General features: G+C 43.5%; 2 protein-coding genes across 2 annotated transcripts; both read left to right on the top strand.

Annotated features, from left to right (window-relative positions):
• The first annotated feature begins 2,520 nt into the window (after positions 1 to 2,520).
• Positions 2,521 to 4,643, top strand: mrpl20 (mitochondrial ribosomal protein L20). Its single transcript, XM_024437973.2, has 4 exons — positions 2,521 to 2,746; positions 3,472 to 3,582; positions 3,763 to 3,840; positions 4,116 to 4,643. Exons 1-4 carry the CDS (start codon positions 2,660 to 2,662, stop codon positions 4,287 to 4,289), a joined length of 450 nt encoding a protein of 149 aa, XP_024293741.1. The 5' UTR covers positions 2,521 to 2,659; the 3' UTR covers positions 4,290 to 4,643.
• A 574-nt stretch (positions 4,644 to 5,217) lies between these two features.
• atad3 (ATPase family AAA domain containing 3) lies at positions 5,218 to 19,917 on the top strand. Its single transcript, XM_024378630.2, has 16 exons — positions 5,218 to 5,536; positions 6,847 to 6,923; positions 7,041 to 7,142; positions 7,483 to 7,542; positions 7,660 to 7,729; positions 7,859 to 8,024; positions 10,447 to 10,516; positions 12,099 to 12,254; positions 13,115 to 13,171; positions 15,202 to 15,327; positions 15,420 to 15,544; positions 15,769 to 15,820; positions 15,924 to 15,994; positions 16,118 to 16,285; positions 17,145 to 17,253; positions 17,776 to 19,917. The coding sequence occupies exons 1-16, from the start codon at positions 5,347 to 5,349 to the stop codon at positions 18,280 to 18,282; spliced, it is 2,106 nt and encodes a 701-aa protein (XP_024234398.1). The 5' UTR covers positions 5,218 to 5,346; the 3' UTR covers positions 18,283 to 19,917.
• Positions 19,918 to 19,998: the final 81 nt, after the last annotated feature.

The following is a 19,998-nucleotide window of genomic DNA, read 5'->3' on the forward strand; positions in this document are numbered from 1 at the left end:
AACGGGTGTTGTATGTGGAGGATGAGGGCTGCAGTAGATATCTTAGATAGGGAGGAGTGAGGCCTAAGAGGGTTTTATAAATAAGGATCAACCAGTGGGTTTTGAGACGGGTATACAGAGATGACCAGTTTACAGAAGAGTATATATAGAGTGCAGTGATGTGTCCTTTTAGGAGCATTGGTGGCAAATCTGATGGCTGAATGGTAAAGAACATTTAGCCGCTTGAGAGCACCCTTACCTGCCGATCTATAAATTATGTCTCTGTAATCTAGCATGGGTAGGATGGTCATCGGAATCAAGGTTAGTTTAGCAGCTGGGGTGAAAGAGGAATGATTACAATAGAGGAAACCAAGTCTAGATTTAACTTTAGCCTGCAGCTTTGATATGTGCTGAAAGAAGGACAGTGTACCGTCTAGCCATACTCCCAAGTACTTGTATGAGGTGATTACCTCAAGCTCTAAACCCTCAAGAGGTAGTAATCACACCTGTGGGGAGAGGGGCATTATTCTTACCAAACCACATGACCTTTGTTTTGGAGGTGTTCAGAACGAGGTTAAGGGCAGAGAAAGCTTGTTGGACACTAAGAAAGCTTTGTTGTAAAGTGTTTAACACTAAATCCGGGGAGGGGCCAGCTGAGTATAAGACAGTATCATCTGCATATAAATGGATGAGAGAGCTTCCTACTGCCTGAGCTATGTTGCTGATGTAAATTGAGAAGAGCGTGGGGCCTAGGATCGAGCCTTGGGGTACACCCTTGGTGACAGGCAGTGGCTGAGACAGCAGATGTTCTGGTTTGATACACTGCACTCTTTGAGAGAGGTAGTTAGCAAACCAGGCCAAATCAGGCCTCAGAGACACCAATACTCCTTAGACAGCCCACAAGAATGGAATGGTATACCATATCAAAAGCTTTGGCCAAGTCAATAAAAATAGCAGCACAATATTGCTTAGAATCAAGGGCAATGGCGACATCATTGAGGACCATTAAGGTTGCAGTGACACATCCATAATCCAAACGGAAAACAGATTGCATACCAGAGAGAATACTATAGACATCAAGAAAGCCAGTCAGTTGATTAATTACAAGTTTTTCCAACAATTGATAAACAGGGCAAAATAGAAATAGGCCTATAACAGTTAGGATCAGCTTGATTTCTCCCTTTAAATATAGGATGAACCGTGGCTACCTTCCAAGCAATGGGAACCTCCCCAGAGAGGAGAGAGGTCAGAGATAGGCTTGGCGATTATAGGGGATGCAACCTTAAAGAAGAAAGGGTCCAAACCATCTGACCCAGATGTTTTTTTGGGGTCAAGTTTAGGGAGCTCCTTTAGCACCTCGGACTCATTGACCACCTGCAGGGAGATACTTTGTAGCGGGGCAGGGGGGAAAGAGGGAGGAGCATCGGGGCTAGTTGCATTAGAAGGGGTGGGAGATGAGAAAATGTTTGACGGGCAAAGAAGCATGGCTGAGTCAAATAGGAATCCTGACTTAATGAAGTGGTGATTAAATAGCTCAGCCATGTGCTTATTGTCAGTACCAACCACATCATCAACTTTAAGGGACATGGGCAGCTGTGAGGGGGAGGGTTTATTCTCCAGGTCTTTAACCGTTTCCCAGAACTTCTTGTGGTTTGACCCACAGAGAGTGAACTGCTTCTTAAAGTAACTAACGTTGGCCTTCCGGGTAGCCTGAGTGCACTTATTTCTCATTTGCCTGAACAAGAGTATGCATGTGCCGAGCCTTTCACCAAATGCAATTCTTGAGATGTAGTAACAAGATCACGGTAGAACCAGAAATTAACCTTTTTTTAATTCTCATTTTCTTTCATTCTCACTGAAAATACCAAAAAATAAGGTCCAAGCGTATTTTACAGAGGGGATCAAGATGATTCTATACCTATTAAAGTGCCCCTGGCCCAGCTGAGCAAGTGGCCATGAATTAAAGGACGATTCCACCTACTCCATGGGCCTTTCTACAGGTGTGATGGTGTGGGGATGTTTTGCTGGTGACACTGTGAGTGATTTATTTAGAATTCAAGGCACACTTAATCAGCATGTCTAGCACAGCATTCTGCCATCCCATCTGGTTTGCGCTTAGTGGGACTATCATTTGTTTTTCAAAAGGACAATGACCCAACACACCTCCAGGCTGTGTAAGTATAAAATATATAAAATATATTTTCATTTGTTTAACACTTTTTTGGTTACTACATGATTCCATGTGTTACTTCATAGTTTTGATGTCTTCGCTATTATTCTACAATGTAGAAAATAGTATAAATATAGAAAAACCCTGGCATGAGTAGGTGTGTCCAAACTTTTGACTGGTACTGTGTATATATACATATTTCATCATTGTATTACTTTTTGTATTTTGTTATTGGTATAATAAAAGTGACAATTGATTCAAATGCAATAACTTTTGAATTAGTTATCCACACTAATGTTTTGAAATGCGGGATTTTATTTAGAAGGTTTCCTTTTGACCATTCCAATTTGACCATATCATTTGTGCTGCCGGCATAATCCTAGCTAGTCAAGAATACCGCAAAAGGCAGCGAACACATGTGATTTCCCGTGCTGCATAAAGGTCATCTAATCCATTGAAGTTGACGAAGGGAAAACTACAGGATCGTAGCAAAATCTTTACGAAAGAAAGATGGTGTTTTTGACTTTATCTTGCTGGATCCGCAATCGTGGACCTGATCGATATTGGAAGGTTCAAGAAGTTCTCAGTAATGCACGGGTAAGTTAGCACTGTAGCTACTAGCTAGCCAGCCATTGACTGACAGTTAGCTAGCTATTCTATTTAATTGACATTACAGAATTTAGCTGCTTTGTATGCAACCTTTACTCACCGTAGTGACAGTTTTACACTGCAAGTGACTCATCTATTAACGTTATATAGCTAGTTAGTTATGAAGCTAGTTAAGATGGCTAGAAATTAGCATTTCAGCTAGTTTCCCAAATAGCTGTCTGGTACTCATTTCAAGGCAAGTCTCATTCCAAAGAGAGGAGGACTGTGCCAATTTTAGGCTTGTTATAGCTAAATGTAGCTAGTCCTACTCACCTCTTGCACATGTCATGCAGATACAGTGTACAAGTGTGGTAACGTTATAGCTAGTCGTCTTATTCAGTTTGCAACCTAGCTAGATGGTTAAGATGTTTCTAAGTGTTACCTGAGTAACGTTACTAGAGGTCATCTGCCAATTAACGTCAATGACGTAAAAACCAATCTACCTTTCCATTTGGGTTAAATTAAATTAAATTTTATCCTGGGGATGACTTAAAATTGTGCAATGTTATTCATATACATGGACTTTTCAATTCATTCATTTCAATTCACTTCCTGTATTGTCAGAGTTAAAATGAACTTGGCCCAAAAGAACCCTCATACCCTTGTAGTGTGTCACCCTTTTTGCCCATTCCCATCATCTGTATTTCTCTTCCCCCTATCTGTGTGTCCATCAGCACTTCAGAGGTAGAAAGAACAGATGCTACAGCCTGGCAGTGAGGGCAGTACGAAGGGCCTTTGTATATGCTACTAAGGCTCGCAAAATAAAACGACGTAACATGCGTACGGTAAGAGCATGTTCAGAATTATAGCCATGTCATTGATCCATCTAATCTGATGTGCTAGCTATGCTATACCGTAGATCTATATGTGCACCCTAACATGTCATCAAGATCTCTCATCGTTATGATAATCAGCTACATGTAGATGACTGCTATTGTGTGATCCTAAAACATGTCTTTCATCAGTTGTGGATCTCACGCATCGCGGCAGCATCACGGGAGCACGGCATGAAGTATCCCGCCCTTATGCACAACCTGGTGAAGGTCAGTACATTAGGCCTACAGTATATGTCTTAACCTAGTTACCACTCTGTTCCAGCTAGTGAGAATTCAGTACACCGCTGTATGGCATTATTGTTCCCAAGGTCTGATTTACAATGATGCCATGATTGATTGTATGTACTTTACTGTAAACCCTCTTATCCCACTCCTTAAAGTTGTAACTCAAATCCTCTTTCTTTCCTAAGATTTCCTTAGATTTTTGTTAGTTCAAGGTGTATACTTATTTACACTTCCATCTCTTTTCTCTCCCGTTACAGAGTAGTGTTGAGGTGAATCGACGCGTTCTGAGCGACCTTGCCATCACAGAACCTAAGTCATTCCTGTCTCTTGCAAAGCTGGCCAGGGCGAGGCAACAGGAGGGATTCGGTGCAGCGCTGGGCGACGGCAAAGAACCTCCTGGTGTCTTCTCACGCATTGTCACGCTACAGTGATCTAGCCACCTCCTCCATAGGCAATTGCAATGGACACCATACCACCTCTTTGCAAGTGACCCACCCATCCAATAACCCATTTTCCTTACCTGCAATACGACCAACACTGTTCTGCCCTGCAACCATTAATCCCTCTTTGAATCATGGCTACTGAATGGATAGACAGAATCCAGCTCCAAACCACACTTAATGGGATGTTATTCATAGACGGTTGAGTGGTGGTTGGGGGCCAGAGTTACAGAGAAAATACTTTACCTTCATTTGTAATGCCTTGTGTCTATGTATATATGTGTGATTGTGTATTTGTCAATACATGTGGAAAATGATTGTCTAGTAAATAAAACATTTTATCTATTCAGTGTTCTGATATTGTTGTTGCTAATGTTACACAAATATATGACAATGAAACATTATGTACTTTCTCCTAATGAGTGGTCGTCTCAATTTAGGGTTTCCAAGACTGACTACTAAATGAGGTTATGTAAAGCACTTTACATAACTACTTTTTAAATTAGTGCTGTGCAACTTTGTCCAACGTAATTGTTATGTAGAATGTTCATAATTATTCAGTAACTGTCAATTAATTTGTTAAAAAATTTAATTCAGGGTTTCCTTAAAATGATACTGCATTGTATTACGTAGATATCCAAACAGAATATAAAATGTTAGCTAATAAATTCCAATTAAAAACTGCTTTCTGTTGAACGAAGTCCAACAAACTCCGTATGATGCAACTATCAATTCATTTTGTGACATGGCCTTCCAGTGAAGTTATTCAGGTTAATTATAAGACCTTCCTGTTTTGGGCCATTGCGGCTACCATACTCTCTTATGGGTGTGACTATGTGTTTAACCTCTGCAAAGGACAACCAATGAGAGGAATATATTTTTCCTCGTAACCAATCAGCATGGTTGTCTTTCAGGGAAAATCTGTCCTCTCCTGCACTTGCGCAAAGACGGCAGCGTGACACGCGTGTGGAGGAAGTGTAGTGACTGACAGCCAAACCTGATCACCTTTACCGGCCTGGGCTGCAGTTTATTCTCCGTTTACCTAAACATGTCCTGGCTGTTCGGACTGAATAAGGGGCAGCCCGAGGCTCCCCCGGAATTCCCGGTTCCACCGCCACCACCTCCACCAGCTGGCGGCTCCGGAGGTGGCGGAGATAAACCCAAGGACAAATGGAGCAACTTCGATCCAACCGGGCTGGAGCGAGCGGCCCAAGCGGCGAAGGAGCTCGACAAGTCTCGTAAGTGTCTTGCATGATAACTATATTATAAATAGTACTGTAGAGCTAGTAGCTAGCTTGAAACATTTTGTTTATATCCCCAGAAAGACCGATACACCCGCAGCATGCTTTACAGCCTAAGCAGTGATGCTGATGCAACACGGGCCAGTGTCTGATATATATTCTCCTAGTTCCTACGGGTATCTAATCTAGTAAACTATCAAATCCTGATGACAGCTGTCAGTAGAACATAACACTGTAGTAAACGAGAATCACAAGTTTCACTGCTTGGTTTGAACGTTGTGCTGCACATTTTCATTCATGTTGGAAGTTAGTGTATTCAAGGTGAAAGGTGCAAAGGTCATTCTTTCACACCGTTTGCCAAATAGCTCTAGTCAGTATATAGTTAATCTTTGCTCTAGTCAAACATGCAAGCATTACACTTAGAATTTCAAAGTATACTGAACAAAAATATAAATACAACAATTAATGATTTTACTGAGTTACAGTTCATAAGGAAATCAGTCAATTGAAATTAATTAGCCCATAATCTATGGATTTCACATGACTGGGCAGGGGTGCAGTCATGGGTGGGCCTGGGAGGGCATAGGCACACCCATTTGGGACCCAGGCTCACTCACAGGGGAGCCAGGCCCAGCCAATCAGAACAAGTTTTTCCCCACAAAAGGGCTTTATTACAGACCAAAATACTCCTCAGTTTCATCAGCTGTCCGGATGGCTGGGTCTCCGACGATCCCGCAGGTGAAGAAGTCTGATGTGGAGGTCCTGGGCTGACGTGGTTACACATGGTCTGTGGTTGTGAGGCTAGTTGGATGTACTGCCAAATTCTCTTAAACAGCATTGGAGGCAGCTTCTGGTAGAGAAATGAACATAAAATTCTCTGGCAACCGCTCTGGTGGACATTTGTGCAATAATCATGCCGATTGAGACATCTGTTGCATTGTGTTCTGTGATAAAACTGCACATTTTAGAGTGGCCTTTTATTGTCCCCAGCACAAAGTAATGACCATACTGTTTAATCAGCTTCTTGATGGGCCATACCTGTAAACTGGATGGATTATCTTGGCAAAGGATAAAATGCTCACTAACAGGGATGTAAACAAATTTGGAAAATAAACATTTTTGAGAAATAAGCGTTTTGTGCTTATGGAACATTTCTGGGATCTTTTATTTCAACTCATGAAACATGGGACCAACACTTTACATGTTGCGTTTTATATGTTTGTTTAGTATAGTTGGAATATAGCTACCGTCATTAAATGAAACGTATATCTGGACGACTAATGTCCAATACCTTGTCTTAATTTCAGGTCATGCCAAAGAGGCCCTGGATCTGGCTCGCATGCAGGAGCAATCTGTTCAGATGGAACACCAGACCAAAATCAAGGTACAGTTGCACTAAACAAGGCACATGCAGAGTAATGTGTAGGACACCAAAAAACCGTACTATCAATCTTAAATCTGATCATGCTAATTGTTCCCTTTGTGTGTGTGATGGTGTAAGGAGTACGAGGCAGCAGTGGAGCAGCTGAAGGGGGATCAGCTGCGTATTCAAGGGGAGGAGAGGAGGAAAACTGTCGGCGAGGAGACCAAGCAGCATCAATCGGTGAGAGGAGAGCAGAGGAAGGGTTTAGTGGTACTGCAGAGGGGGTGATTGTGCAGTAGTATTCATTGTACTACGTAGTATGTGGTCAATGATGGGCTAATAGCATGGATCATCATGTATGGGTAAACTGTAGAAGGAAGCATTTTCCCTGTAGTAGTTAAAATATCTTGAGGAGTTTGTAGAGTAGAATTTTCAGTAAGCTTGAAATTGTTTGCACAATTAGCTTTAATTCTGTTGAAACAGAGGCTACAATGAGGGAGTGGAACAAGTGATTACATATCTGTCCAGCAGAGGGAGCCATACATCTGTTACTATGGTTACCTTCTCTATCCCTTCACAGAGAGCACAGTTCCAAGACAGACTTGCCAGACAGAGGTATGAGGATCAACTCAAGCAACAGGTAATATCAACTGGTATTAGCTGCAATATCAATTCAGTCCTGTTTAGGACATAAAGAAGTACAGTGAAAATGCCATGTCCAACTGACTTGAGTGTGGCCTCTCCTCTGTGTCCTCAGCAAGCCCTGAATGAGGACAACCTTCGGAAACAGGAGGACTCTGTGCTTAAACAGGAAGCCATGAGGAAAGGTACTGACCCCATATAGTATTGTCACGCAGCCTCCAGGAATATGGTTCTGCTTCAATATTCACTGGTCAATATAGCCATATGGGGTCTGGCAATCACAAAATGTCCACTAATGTATCCTCTCCACGCAGCAACAATTGAGCACGAGATGCAGCTGAGGCACAAGAATGAGCTGCTACGCGTAGAGGCGGAGTCTAAAGCGCGGGCACGTGTTGAGCGGGAAAACGCAGACCTCATCCGTGAGCAGATCCGCCTGAAGGCAGCAGAGCACAGACAGACTGTACTAGAGACTATACGGTGAGACAAGAACATACTGGACTAGAGACTATACGCTGAGGCAAAGACATGCTGTACTTAAGACTATACGCTGAGACAAGGACATGCTGTACTAGAAAACTACGCTGTGACAAGGACATGCTCTACTAGAGACTATACGCTGAGGCAAAGACATGCTGTACTAGAGACTACGCTGTGACAAGGACATGCTCTACTAGAGACTATACGCTGAGGCAAGGACATGCTGTACTAGAGACTACGCTGTGACAAGGACATGCTCTACTAGAGACTATACGCTGAGGCAAAGACATGCTGTACTAGAGACTATACGATGAGACAAGAACATACTGGACTAGAGACTATACGCTGAGGCAAAGACATGCTGTACTGGAGCCTATACGCTGAGACAAGGACATGCTCTACAAGAGGCTATACGCTGTGACAAAGACATGCTGTACTAGAGACTATACGCTGAGACAAGGACATGCTGTACTAGAGACTATATAATGAGACGAACATACTGGACTAAAGACTATACACTGAGACAAGGACATACTGTACTAGAGACTATACGATGAGACAAGGACATACTGTACTAGAGACTATACGCTGAGACAAGGACATGCTGTACTGGAGACTATACGCTGAGACAAGGACATGCTCTACAAGAGGCTATACGCTGTGACAAAGACATGCTGTACTAGAGACTATACACTGAGACAAGGACATACTGTACTAGAGACTATACGCTGAGACAAGGACATGCTCTACTAGAGACTATACGCTGAGACAAGAACATACTGGACTAAAGACTATACACTGAGACAAGGACATACTGTACTAGAGACTATACGATGAGACAAGGACATACTGGACTAGAGACTATACGCTGTGACAAAGACATGCTGTACTAGAGACTATACGCTGAGACAAGGACATACTGTACTAGAGACTATACGATGAGACAAGGACATACTGTACTAGAGACTATACGCTGAGACAAGGACATGCTGTACTGGAGACTATACGCTGAGACAAGGACATGCTCTACAAGAGGCTATACGCTGTGACAAAGACATGCTGTACTAGAGACTATACGCTGAGACAAGGACATGCTGTACTAGAGACTATATAATGAGACAAGAACATACTGGACTAAAGACTATACACTCAGACAAGGACATACTGTACTAGAGACTATACGATGAGACAAGAACATACTGGACTAGAGACTATACGCTGAGACAAGGACATGCTCTACTAGAGACTATATAATGAGACAAGAACATACTGGACTAAAGACTATACACTCAGACAAGGACATACTGTACTAGAGACTATACGATGAGACAAGAACATACTGGACTAGAGACTATACGCTGAGACAAGGACATGCTCTACTAGAGACTAAACGATGAGGCAAAGACATGCTGTACTAGAGACTATATGCTGAGACAAGGACATGCTGTACGAGACTATACGCTGTGACAAGGACATGCTCTACTAGAGACTATACGCTGAGACAAGAACATGCTGTACTAGAGACTATACGCCGAGACAAGGACATGCTGTACTAGAGACCATACGCTGAGGCAAGAACATACTGGACTAGAGACTATACGCTGAGACAAGAACATACTGGACTAAAGACTATACGCTGAGACAAGGACATACTGTACTAGAGACTATACGATGAGACAAGAACATACTGGACTAGAGACTATACGCTGAGACAAGGACATGCTCTACTAGAGACTAAACGATGAGGCAAAGACATGCTGTACTAGAGACTATATGCTGAGACAAGGACATGCTGTACGAGACTATACGCTGTGACAAGGACATGCTCTACTAGAGACTATACGCTGAGACAAGAACATGCTGTACTAGAGACTATACGCCGAGACAAGGACATGCTGTACTAGAGACCATACGCTGAGGCAAGAACATACTGGACTAGAGACTATACGCTGAGACAAGAACATACTGGACTAAAGACTATACGCTGAGACAAGGACATACTGTACTAGAGACTATACGATGAGACAAGAACATACTGGACTAGAGACTATACGCTGAGACAAGAACATACTGGACTAGAGACTATACGCTGAGACAAGAACATACTGGACTAGAGACTATACGCTGAGACAAGAACATACTGGACTAGAGACTATACGCTGAGACAAGAACATGCTGTACTAGAGACTATACACCGAGACAAGGACATGCTGTACTAGAGACCATACGCTGAGGCAAGAACATACTGGACTAGAGACCATACGCTGAGGCAAGAACATACTCTATGAAGACTATAAGCTGAGGCAAAGACATGCTGTACTAGAGCCTGTATGCTGAGACACACCTTGTGTATTACACTACAGACCATAATGATAGATACTATTGGAGACCTGACTGTCTCTGTATATTTGTGTGTTTTCAGGACTGCAGGTGCTGTGTTTGGGGAAGGATTCCGGGCTTTTGTGTCGGACTGGGATAAAGTTACAGCTACGGTGAAACCTTGTAGTGGAAATTTCCTGTATTTACCAAATCATGAGAGCAAACCACACACAAGTCAGAGTTATCATAAAGTCCATCTTTAATTATATGAGCTCCATCACAACCCTGTGACTCTCAGATCAATTCAGTGTCTATAAATTAATTCTCTGAGAGTCCTGACACATTTCAACTGAGATCCTTTATAGCAAAGACACACATAGCCAGACAGCATTGGCTATAAATTATCATTCAGCTTTGTCTCCTAAACTATGTTCTTATCTCGCTCTCAGGACCATAAAACAAAACCTATATCAAATACACCCCTCCTGGACAAGAGACACAGTGACTGGCACACAGACATTGTGGAGCCAAGAAATAATTGGTTTAAAAGATATGTTTACATATGAAGACAATCTTGACCTCTCCCCTCTCTGCGGCCCAAGTAACTGAAACCTTGACAGAGAACAGATACCTGTAACCGGCCAACAGTATTATCCAAAAATAGACATTCTGATGAGAAGTAACTCACAAGCATATAATGAATATAAAACATCTTATCTATGTTACCCAACTAATTCTGATTATTCCCCTACAACCTACCTTCCACTCTACATACTTGTTTATGCTCATCCTTATGCAAACTGCCAATAACTGCCAACAAAAATATAGATGCAACATGCAATCATTTCATAGATTTTAGAGAGTTACAGTTTATATGAGGAAATCAGTCAATTGAAATAAATGAATTATGCCCAAATCTATGTTTTTCACATGACTGGGAATACAGATGCATCTGTTGGTCACAAATACCCTAAAAATCATTGGGCCTCACAATTTATTTATTTTATTTAACTAGGCAAGTCAGTTAAGAACAAATTCTTATTTTCAATGATGGCCTAGGAACAGTGGGTTAACTGCCTGTTCAGGGGCAGAACGACCTTGTCAGCTCGGGGGTTTGAACTTGCAACCTTCCGGTTATTAGTCCAACGCTCTCACTAGGCTACCCTGCCGCCCCAAGATCTCGTCACAGTATTTTTGTGCATTCAAATTGATCAAATGAAATTGTGTTTGTTGTCTGTAGCTTATAACTGCCCATACCATAACCCACCTCCACCATTTGGCACTCTGTTCACAACGTTGACATCAGTAAACCGCTCGCCCATACGATGCCATACATGTGGTCTGCGGTGGTGAGGCCGGTTGGATGTACTATTCTCCAAAACAACATTGGAGGTGGCTTATGGTAGAGAAATTAACATAAAATTATCTGGCAACTGCTCTGGTGGACATTCCTGCAGTTAGCATACAAATTGCATGCTCCCTCAAAACTTGAGACATCTGTAGCATTGTGTTGTGTGACAACTGCACATTTTAGTGGCCTTTTATGGTCTCCCTGCACAAGGTGCACCTGTGTAATGATCGTGCTGTTTAATCAGCTTCTTGATATGCCACACCTGTCAGGTGGATGGATTATTTTGGCAAAGGAGAAATGCTCACTAACTAATTGTTGAGTGTATATGTTACATGTTTATATCTGATTTGAGTTGTCCTTGGAGCGTCTCTAAATGTAGTGTAATTCTCCCCCCACACCACCAGGTGGCAGGACTGACTCTGCTGGCTGTAGGTGTGTATTCTGCCCGGAACGCCACAGCTGTGGCAGGACGCTACATTGAGGCCCGACTTGGGAAGCCCTCATTGGTCAGAGAGACTTCTCGCATCACTGTTGCGGAGGCGATCAAGCACCCGATCAAGGTAGAGGCCCTGCTGTGCATTATACAGGGCATTCGGAAAGTATTCAGACCCCTTCCCCTTTTCCACATTTTGTTAAGTTACAGTCTTATTCTAAAATTGATTTTTTTTTAAATGTTCCCCTCATCAATCAACACACAATACCCTATAATGGCAGAGTGAAAACAGGTTTGTAATGTTTTTTTCTTCACCTTTATGGAAATAAAAAACATAAATACCTTATTTACGTAAGTATTCAGACCCTTTGCTATGAGACTCGAAATTGAGCTCAGGTGCATCCTGTTTCCATTGATCATCCTTGAGATGTTTCTACAACTTGATTGGAGTCCACCTGTGGTAAATTAAATTGATTTGAGTAGCCCAGCCAGAGGCCGGACTTGAACTTGATCGAACTGAAAATAGCTGTCCAACGACGCTCCCTATCTAACCTGACAGAACTTGAGAGGATCTGCAGAGAAGAAATACAGGTGTGCCAAACTTGTAGTGTCATACCCAAGAAGACTCGAGGCTGTAATCGTGCTTCAACAAAGAACTGAGTAAATTCTTATGTAAATGTGATATTTATATATTTCATTTATAAATGTGCTAACATTTATAAAAACATGTTTTTGCTTTGTCATTATGGAGTATTGTGTGTAGATTGATGAGGGGGGAAAAAACGGATTTAATCAATTTTAGAATAAGGCTGTAATGTAACAAAATGTTGAAAAAGTCATGGGGTCTGAATACTGTCCGAATGCACTGTATACGTCCTTGATCTGATGCTTGTGGTGTTTTTTTTATTGTGATTAACTTAAGTTTCCTAAACACAAATTTTTTTTACTACGATGAAGGTGCATCTTCTTATTTTTCCCCTCTCTTAGATGTCAAAGCGCCTGACAAGTAAACCTCAGGATGCACTGGAGGGAGTAGTGCTCAGTGTGAGTACTGACACTCGGCACACACCTGAGCACCAGAGAGACATACCTTCGAGTCTCGTATCGATATTATACCCAGCACATGTATGAAAGAAACATCACATTTTATTGGTCACATATATGTGATAAGCAGATGTTATTGCAGGTGTCGTGTAATGCTTGTTCTTCTAGCTCCGACAGTAATATCTAACAAATTGCACAACATATACACACATCTGAGTAGGATTTTTTATTTATTTTTTTACCTTTATTTAACTAGGCAAGTCAGTGAAGAACAAATTCTTATTTGCAATGACGGCCTAGGAATAGTGGGTTAACTGCCTTGTTCAGGGGCAGAACGACAGATTTTTTTTTTACCTTGTCAGCTCAGGGACTCAATCTAGCAACCTTTCGGTTACTGGCCCAATACTCTAACCACTAGGCTACCAGGAATGAATTAAGACTATATACAAATTGACGACGTATGTCAGAGTGGAATGGAGTAAGATACAGTAGAATAGTATAGAATACAGTATATACATACGAGATGAGTAATTCCAGATATGTAAACATTATTAAGTGACTAGTGTTCCATTCCTTAAAGTGGCCAGTGATTTATCATCTATGCCTATAGGCAGCAGCCTCTAATGTGCTAGTGGTGACTGTTTAACAGTCTGACGGCCTTGAGATACAAGATGTTTTTCAGTCTCTCGGTCCCAGCTTTGAAGCACCTGTACTGGCCTCTCCTTCTGGATGTTAGCGGGGTGAACAGGCAGTAGCTCGGGTGGTAGCTCGGATGATCTTTTTGGCCTTCCTGTGACATCTGGTGCTGTAGGTGTCCTGGAGGGCAGGTAGTTTGCCCCCGGTCATGCGTTGTGCAGAACGCACTAACCTCTGGAGAGCCTTGTGGTTGTGGGCGGAGCAGTTGCCGTACTAGGCGGTGATACAGCCCGACAGGATGCTTGCAATTGTAAAGAATTTAGAGTTTTAGGTGACAAGCCAAATTTCTTCAGCCTCCTGAGGTTGAAGAGGCTCTGTTGCGCCTTCTTCACCTTCTGTGTGGGTGGTACATTTCAGTTATTCATCATGATGTGTACGCCAAGGAACTTAAAGCTTTCTACCTTCTCCATTGCGGTCCCGTCACTGTGGATAGGGGCGTGCTCCCTCTGCTGTTTCCTGAAGTCCACGATCAGCTCCTTAAGTTTGTTGACGTTGAGGGAGAGGTCGTTTTCCAGGCACCACACTCCCAGAGCCCTCACCTCCTCTCTGTAGGCTGTCTCGTCGTCATTGGTAATCAAGCCCACTAATGTTGTGTCGTCTATAAACTTGATGATTGAGTTGGAGGCGTGCTTGGCCACGCAGTCATGGGTGAACAGGGAGTACAGAAGGGGGCTGGGCACACACCCTTGTGGGGCCCCAGTGTTGAGGTTCAGCGGAGTCGAGGTGATGTTTTCTACCTTCACCACCTGGGGGGCGGCCCGTCAGGAAGTCCAGGACCCAGTTGCAAGGGGGGGGTTCAGACCCAGGGTCTCGAGCTCAATGATGAGCTTGGAGGGTACTATGGTGTTGAATGTTGAGCTGTAGTCATGGAACAGCATTCTTACATAGCTATTCCTCTTGTCCAGATGGGATAGGGCAGTGTGCAGAGTGATGGCGATTGCATCGTCTGTGGATCTATTGGGGCAGTAAGCAAATTGAAGTGGGTCTAGCGTGGCAGGTAAGGTAGAGGTGATATGATCCTTGACTAGTCTCTCAAAGTACTTCATGATGACAGAGGTGAGTGCTACGGGGCGATAGTCATTTAGTTCAGTTACCTTTGCCTTCTTGGGAACAGGAACAACGGTGGCCATCTTGAAGCATGTGGGGACAGCAGATTGGGATAGGGAGAGACTGAATATGTTGGTAAACCCACCATCCAGCTGGTCTGTGCATGCTCTGAGGATGCGGCTAGGGACATTCATAGAGAATGCTGTGCACACGTATGTTTTTGCAGCCCTGCTTTGAGCCGAAATGTTCATCTCCCTGAAATGAATTATTCCCTCTGCTCCGCACAGCCTAACCTAGAAGAACGTGTACGTGATATTGCCATAGCAACTAGGAACACGCGTCAGAACAAGGGGCTCTACAGGAACATCCTCATGTATGGCCCACCAGGTACTGGCAAGACCCTCTTCGCCAAGGTAGGTCCCGCACCGACTCATTTTGTCTATGACAAGAGTCGTTATCTTGGCATCTGTATATGTTGGTAACTATCTCTCTGTGTTCTGAGTAGAAGCTGGCAGTGCACTCTGGGATGGACTATGCCATCATGACTGGTGGAGATGTGGCGCCCATGGGCCGTGAGGGTGTCACCGCCATGCACAAAGTCTTTGACTGGGCCAACACCAGTCGCCGTGGGTATGCTACCCTCACTCGCAGTAGCATCACACTATTTATAGAACTTCATGTAAATGTAACCATGATGTAACCGTGTGAAACCATGTAACGTAAGTGTCTAGACAACTTGACATTAAATACATTTGCACTTGCATTACACAGTCATTCACATTAAACAATGTACAGAGAATGATGTAAGACCAGCGCAGCTCTGCTAATGCAACCCTCTCTCTCCTCTGACACAGCCTGCTGCTGTTTGTTGATGAAGCCGATGCATTCCTTCGCAAGAGGTCTACTGTAAGTCTGTTCTCTACCTTCCTGTATTTCATAGCACAACCAAAACTCTGATATTGTAGAAATATTGGAAAACAGAGTTCAAGTTGTCTCTCTCTGTTTGCAGGAAAAGATCAGTGAAGAGCTCAGAGCCACTTTGAACGCATTCCTGTATCGCACTGGAGAGCAGAGCAACAAGTCAGTTCTCTACAACTACTTTTTCTATTTAGACATTTTATATCTTTGCCCAAGACCTCTGATGTACCATGTCCTTCAGATATCACAGTGCTCTAACGACTGTTGTGTCGTCTCCCCCTCCAGGTTCATGATGGTGCTGGCCAGTAATCAGCCGGAGCAGTTTGACTGGGCCATCAACGACCGCATTGACGAGATAGTAAACTTCGCCCTGCCGGGTCCTGATGAGAGGGAGAGGCTGGTGCGTCTGTATTTTGACAGATATGTGCTGGAGCCTGCCACAGGGGGAAGACAGTGAGTCATACAGCATTACACCCATACAACATGGCAGCACAGGTTTAAATAGGGCACTTTCACAAGCACTCATATACTGGGATGCATAATGCAACTGTTCTGATGTCAAGTAACTAGATACTCCCAGACACTTATGCTGTGTTTACACAGGCAGCCCAATTCTGATCTTTTGCCCAATTATTGGCAAAATCTGATTGGTCAAAATGGCACTCTTTTTAGTGGCAAAAGAATTGGGCTGCCTGTGTAAATGCAGCCTTGGAGTCATCTGCATACAGTGACACACACACACACACACACCTACCCACGCACACATGGGGACAGGCATTAACACTGAGTGCCTGGGAGGAGGGAGGCCCCTCTCTCTCCTGTTCCATGTAAATGACCTCTGGCTGAGAGCTGTGGAGTGTCAGGAGCTGGTATTTAAGAGCAGGTGACCCAGCAGTAAGCAGGAGCCCAGCCAGCCGTAGCCATGGTGTCACTAATTAAAGTGGGTCTCTGAGGGCCTGGAGCCTGAGAGGAAGAGGGGCAGGGGGCGACCTCCACATAGGGCACTGGGAACTGGACCAGGATCAACAACAACACGCTGACAACAGAGCCAGCTGGTGGAAGGAGCTGGGCCACTTAAGGAGTGTCTCTCCAGACATAGTCAGACCTCATAACACAGGCCTGTTTCCTCTGACAGACAGGATGCCATTCAGACCTGTTTCCTCTGACAGGCAGGATGCCATTCAGACCTGTTTCCTCTGACAGGCAGGATATCATTCAGACCTGTTTCCTCTGACAGACTGGATATCATTCAGACCTGTTTCTGTCTCTAAACCCACTTTGTCTGCATCTTCCTCTGCCTCTGTCCCTGCAGGAGAATGAAGCTGGCTCAGTTTGACTATGGAAAGAAGTGCTCAGACATCGCTAAGCGGGCAGAGGGCATGTCAGGCAGAGAGATCTCCAAACTGGGCGTGGCCTGGCAGGTATGTGACATGTTTCCCCTGTTGTTCATACATCAATGCTTTCTGAATGGATAACAACCGTGATGCGGTGAATTTTCCAGTTAAGCCAATTTGACATAAATGATTGGTTGGAAGGAGAGCCTGTGCACAGGCTGGAACTTGGTTAGGGATGGGAGAATCAGACAATGCTGACCCAAGGTGATTTGGTTAGCCCAGGAAGTCTAGACCCATTTATTCTCCCTCCATGGGCTTATTAATAGAAGCAGAGCTGGTAAGTGGATCACTATGTATGCCATGATCTCCACTGCTGCTGTGTCATGGTCATCTCTCCTGCTAGCCTCATTCTGTGGACAAGTGGGCCTTGTCTGTTAACTACCTTATACATTACTCAATATTCATACACTGATCTTGCAGATACTTAATACTGTAAATGTATATTTGTAGATACATTATTATAGATTTACTGGACTGTTCGTGTAATGATAAAATCCTTGTTCAGATGACTGTAATGTAATAATCCTTCTATTCCATGTCCTCTTGCAGGCGGCAGCCTACTCCTCAGAGGACGGCGTCCTGACAGAGGCCATGATTGATGCTCGGGTGGACGAAGCCATGCGGCAACACCTCCAGAAGATGGACTGGCTGCATGGGCACACTAAGGAGGCTGGGGCCAAGAGCACAATCTCTCCCAGCGCTGGACCAGCAGACAGCAGCAAGATAGGCTTCACTCTGCCTCTAGGGGAGCCGCCACAGGCCCAGGATGTGCTCACTCCGGCTCTGGAGATGGACAACAAACCAGAGGCCCATGTCATTCAGGAGGAGCTGAAACTAGAGGTGCCAGACCCACCTTCATCAGACGGTGCCGAACTGCCTGTGGAGGAGGGGACTGTCCCGGCTAAGGGGGAGGGTGTCAAAGCAGAAACGGTGGTAACACCTCAGGGGGAGGTGGCAGAGGGTGTATCCCAGACTGATGCAGCCCCAAGCAGTGAGGGTGGGACAGGGAAGGAGGGGAAGACCAAAGCTCCTCCCAAGGATGGGACTCCAGTTTAACATTAGGGGCCAAAGGAAGGACAGGGAGGACGCCTCCTGTTCCTCCTCACTGTCTGTAGTCTCGGTCTGTGTACATCTGTCTGTCTGACTGAAAGAGTTGGTGGGCAGGGGGAGGAGGGATGGAGGCACTAACATTTTACGAAGCAATCCTGTAGAAGCAGGAGAGCTGTAATATATGATTTGTGTAAAATGTAAGAAAAAAAGTGTACTTTACATCGAAACCCTATGTCTGTAATAGTATTAATGTTGATGTGCACTGTAAGAGATGATACGCTATTTAAATGACGGTGTGGATGGAGATTACTTTGTTTTTATGAATAGTAAAATAATCCAAGTTTCTTACTATGGCTGCATTTTTGTTGTGATTTCTAAAGGAATGGTTTCATAGACATTCAAAAGGCACTCGCACAGCTGAGATCTTTTTTTGCAAGTGCATGGTATCTGTTGAATAAGATGAGAAAAAAAGAAGAAACCAGCATTCTGCTCTTGATAGTATCACTGCTCTTTAGTAAGCTTTATGTATCGGCCTCAAGGCCTTCCTCAGATCTTTTGTGAATTAGCACCCTTATGTAGACAGCTCCACCCACATCCATTCCATCGAATGGGGTTGGAGTCGAGGGAAAATAACTAAGTGTTACCAAAAAGAACAATATGCATGTCATAAATATTCTAAAAGTGTGTACCTAAAACGTATTAAACACGTCTGTAAAACCAAAATGAGGACATCGACCCACCCAAGCAGTTTTCATAAATCATTGGCTACAGCGCAAGAAAAATGTCTTGAGTATCTGAAATGGGGGCATTAATTCATGTTCACATTTACAACACACACAGGCATTTCATCATTAAGTCCTTTAGGAAATCATGTCTGGAGGGTGAAAATCCAAAAACATTCTCTTTTACTCAGAGTATTATTAATATCACCTCCCCAGTCTGATATCTTGACTTTCTCTATGCCACAAAATCTAAAGGAAGAAATGTCATGTTTTTGGTCATTAAAATGTACTGCGACCGGCCAATCCCTGTCGTTTCTCCTGATTGAACATTTATGTTCACAAATTCTGTTTGAGAGAAGAGGTTTTACCTACATAACACAGCCACATGGGCAATTAATCATGTAGATAACATGGGTGGTGGAGCACGTAATAATGTAATTTATTTGGAACCGTTTTCCTGTGTGGGTGGCAGAGATATTCACACTTCATATTGTTGCACTGTGTGCATCCTCTGTATTTATAGCTACCATTCAGAAGAGAGCGTTAAAGAGCCGGGCTCATTTTCTTAAAGTGGCTGGCACCCAATGATTTATGAAAACTTGCTTGATGGGTCGATGTCCTCATTGTGGTTTTACAGATGTGGTTAATACATTAGAATATTTATGAAATGCACATTGTTATATTTGGTTACACTTCCCTTGACTCCAACCCCATTTGATGTATGGAATGGATGTGGATGAGGGTGGACATTTTTTTTTTAACTCACAAAAGCTCTGACGAAGGCCTTGAGGCCGATACGTAAAGCTTATTAAAGAGCAGTGACACTTTCAAGAGCAGTGTGCGGGTTTCTTTTTTTCTTAGGGTTTCATTGTCATTGTAAAAACGTGACCAATAAATGCTGATATCATGGTGAACTTTACCTTTCATCTTGAACCTGTGTCAGTGTTAAACCCCAGTTGTCCCTTTTAATGAAACCAACATTTAATCTTTACAACACCAA

The sequence above is a fragment of the Oncorhynchus tshawytscha genome, linkage group LG02 (genome assembly GCF_018296145.1).
Source record: "Oncorhynchus tshawytscha isolate Ot180627B linkage group LG02, Otsh_v2.0, whole genome shotgun sequence".
Lineage (NCBI taxonomy): Eukaryota > Metazoa > Chordata > Actinopteri > Salmoniformes > Salmonidae > Oncorhynchus > Oncorhynchus tshawytscha.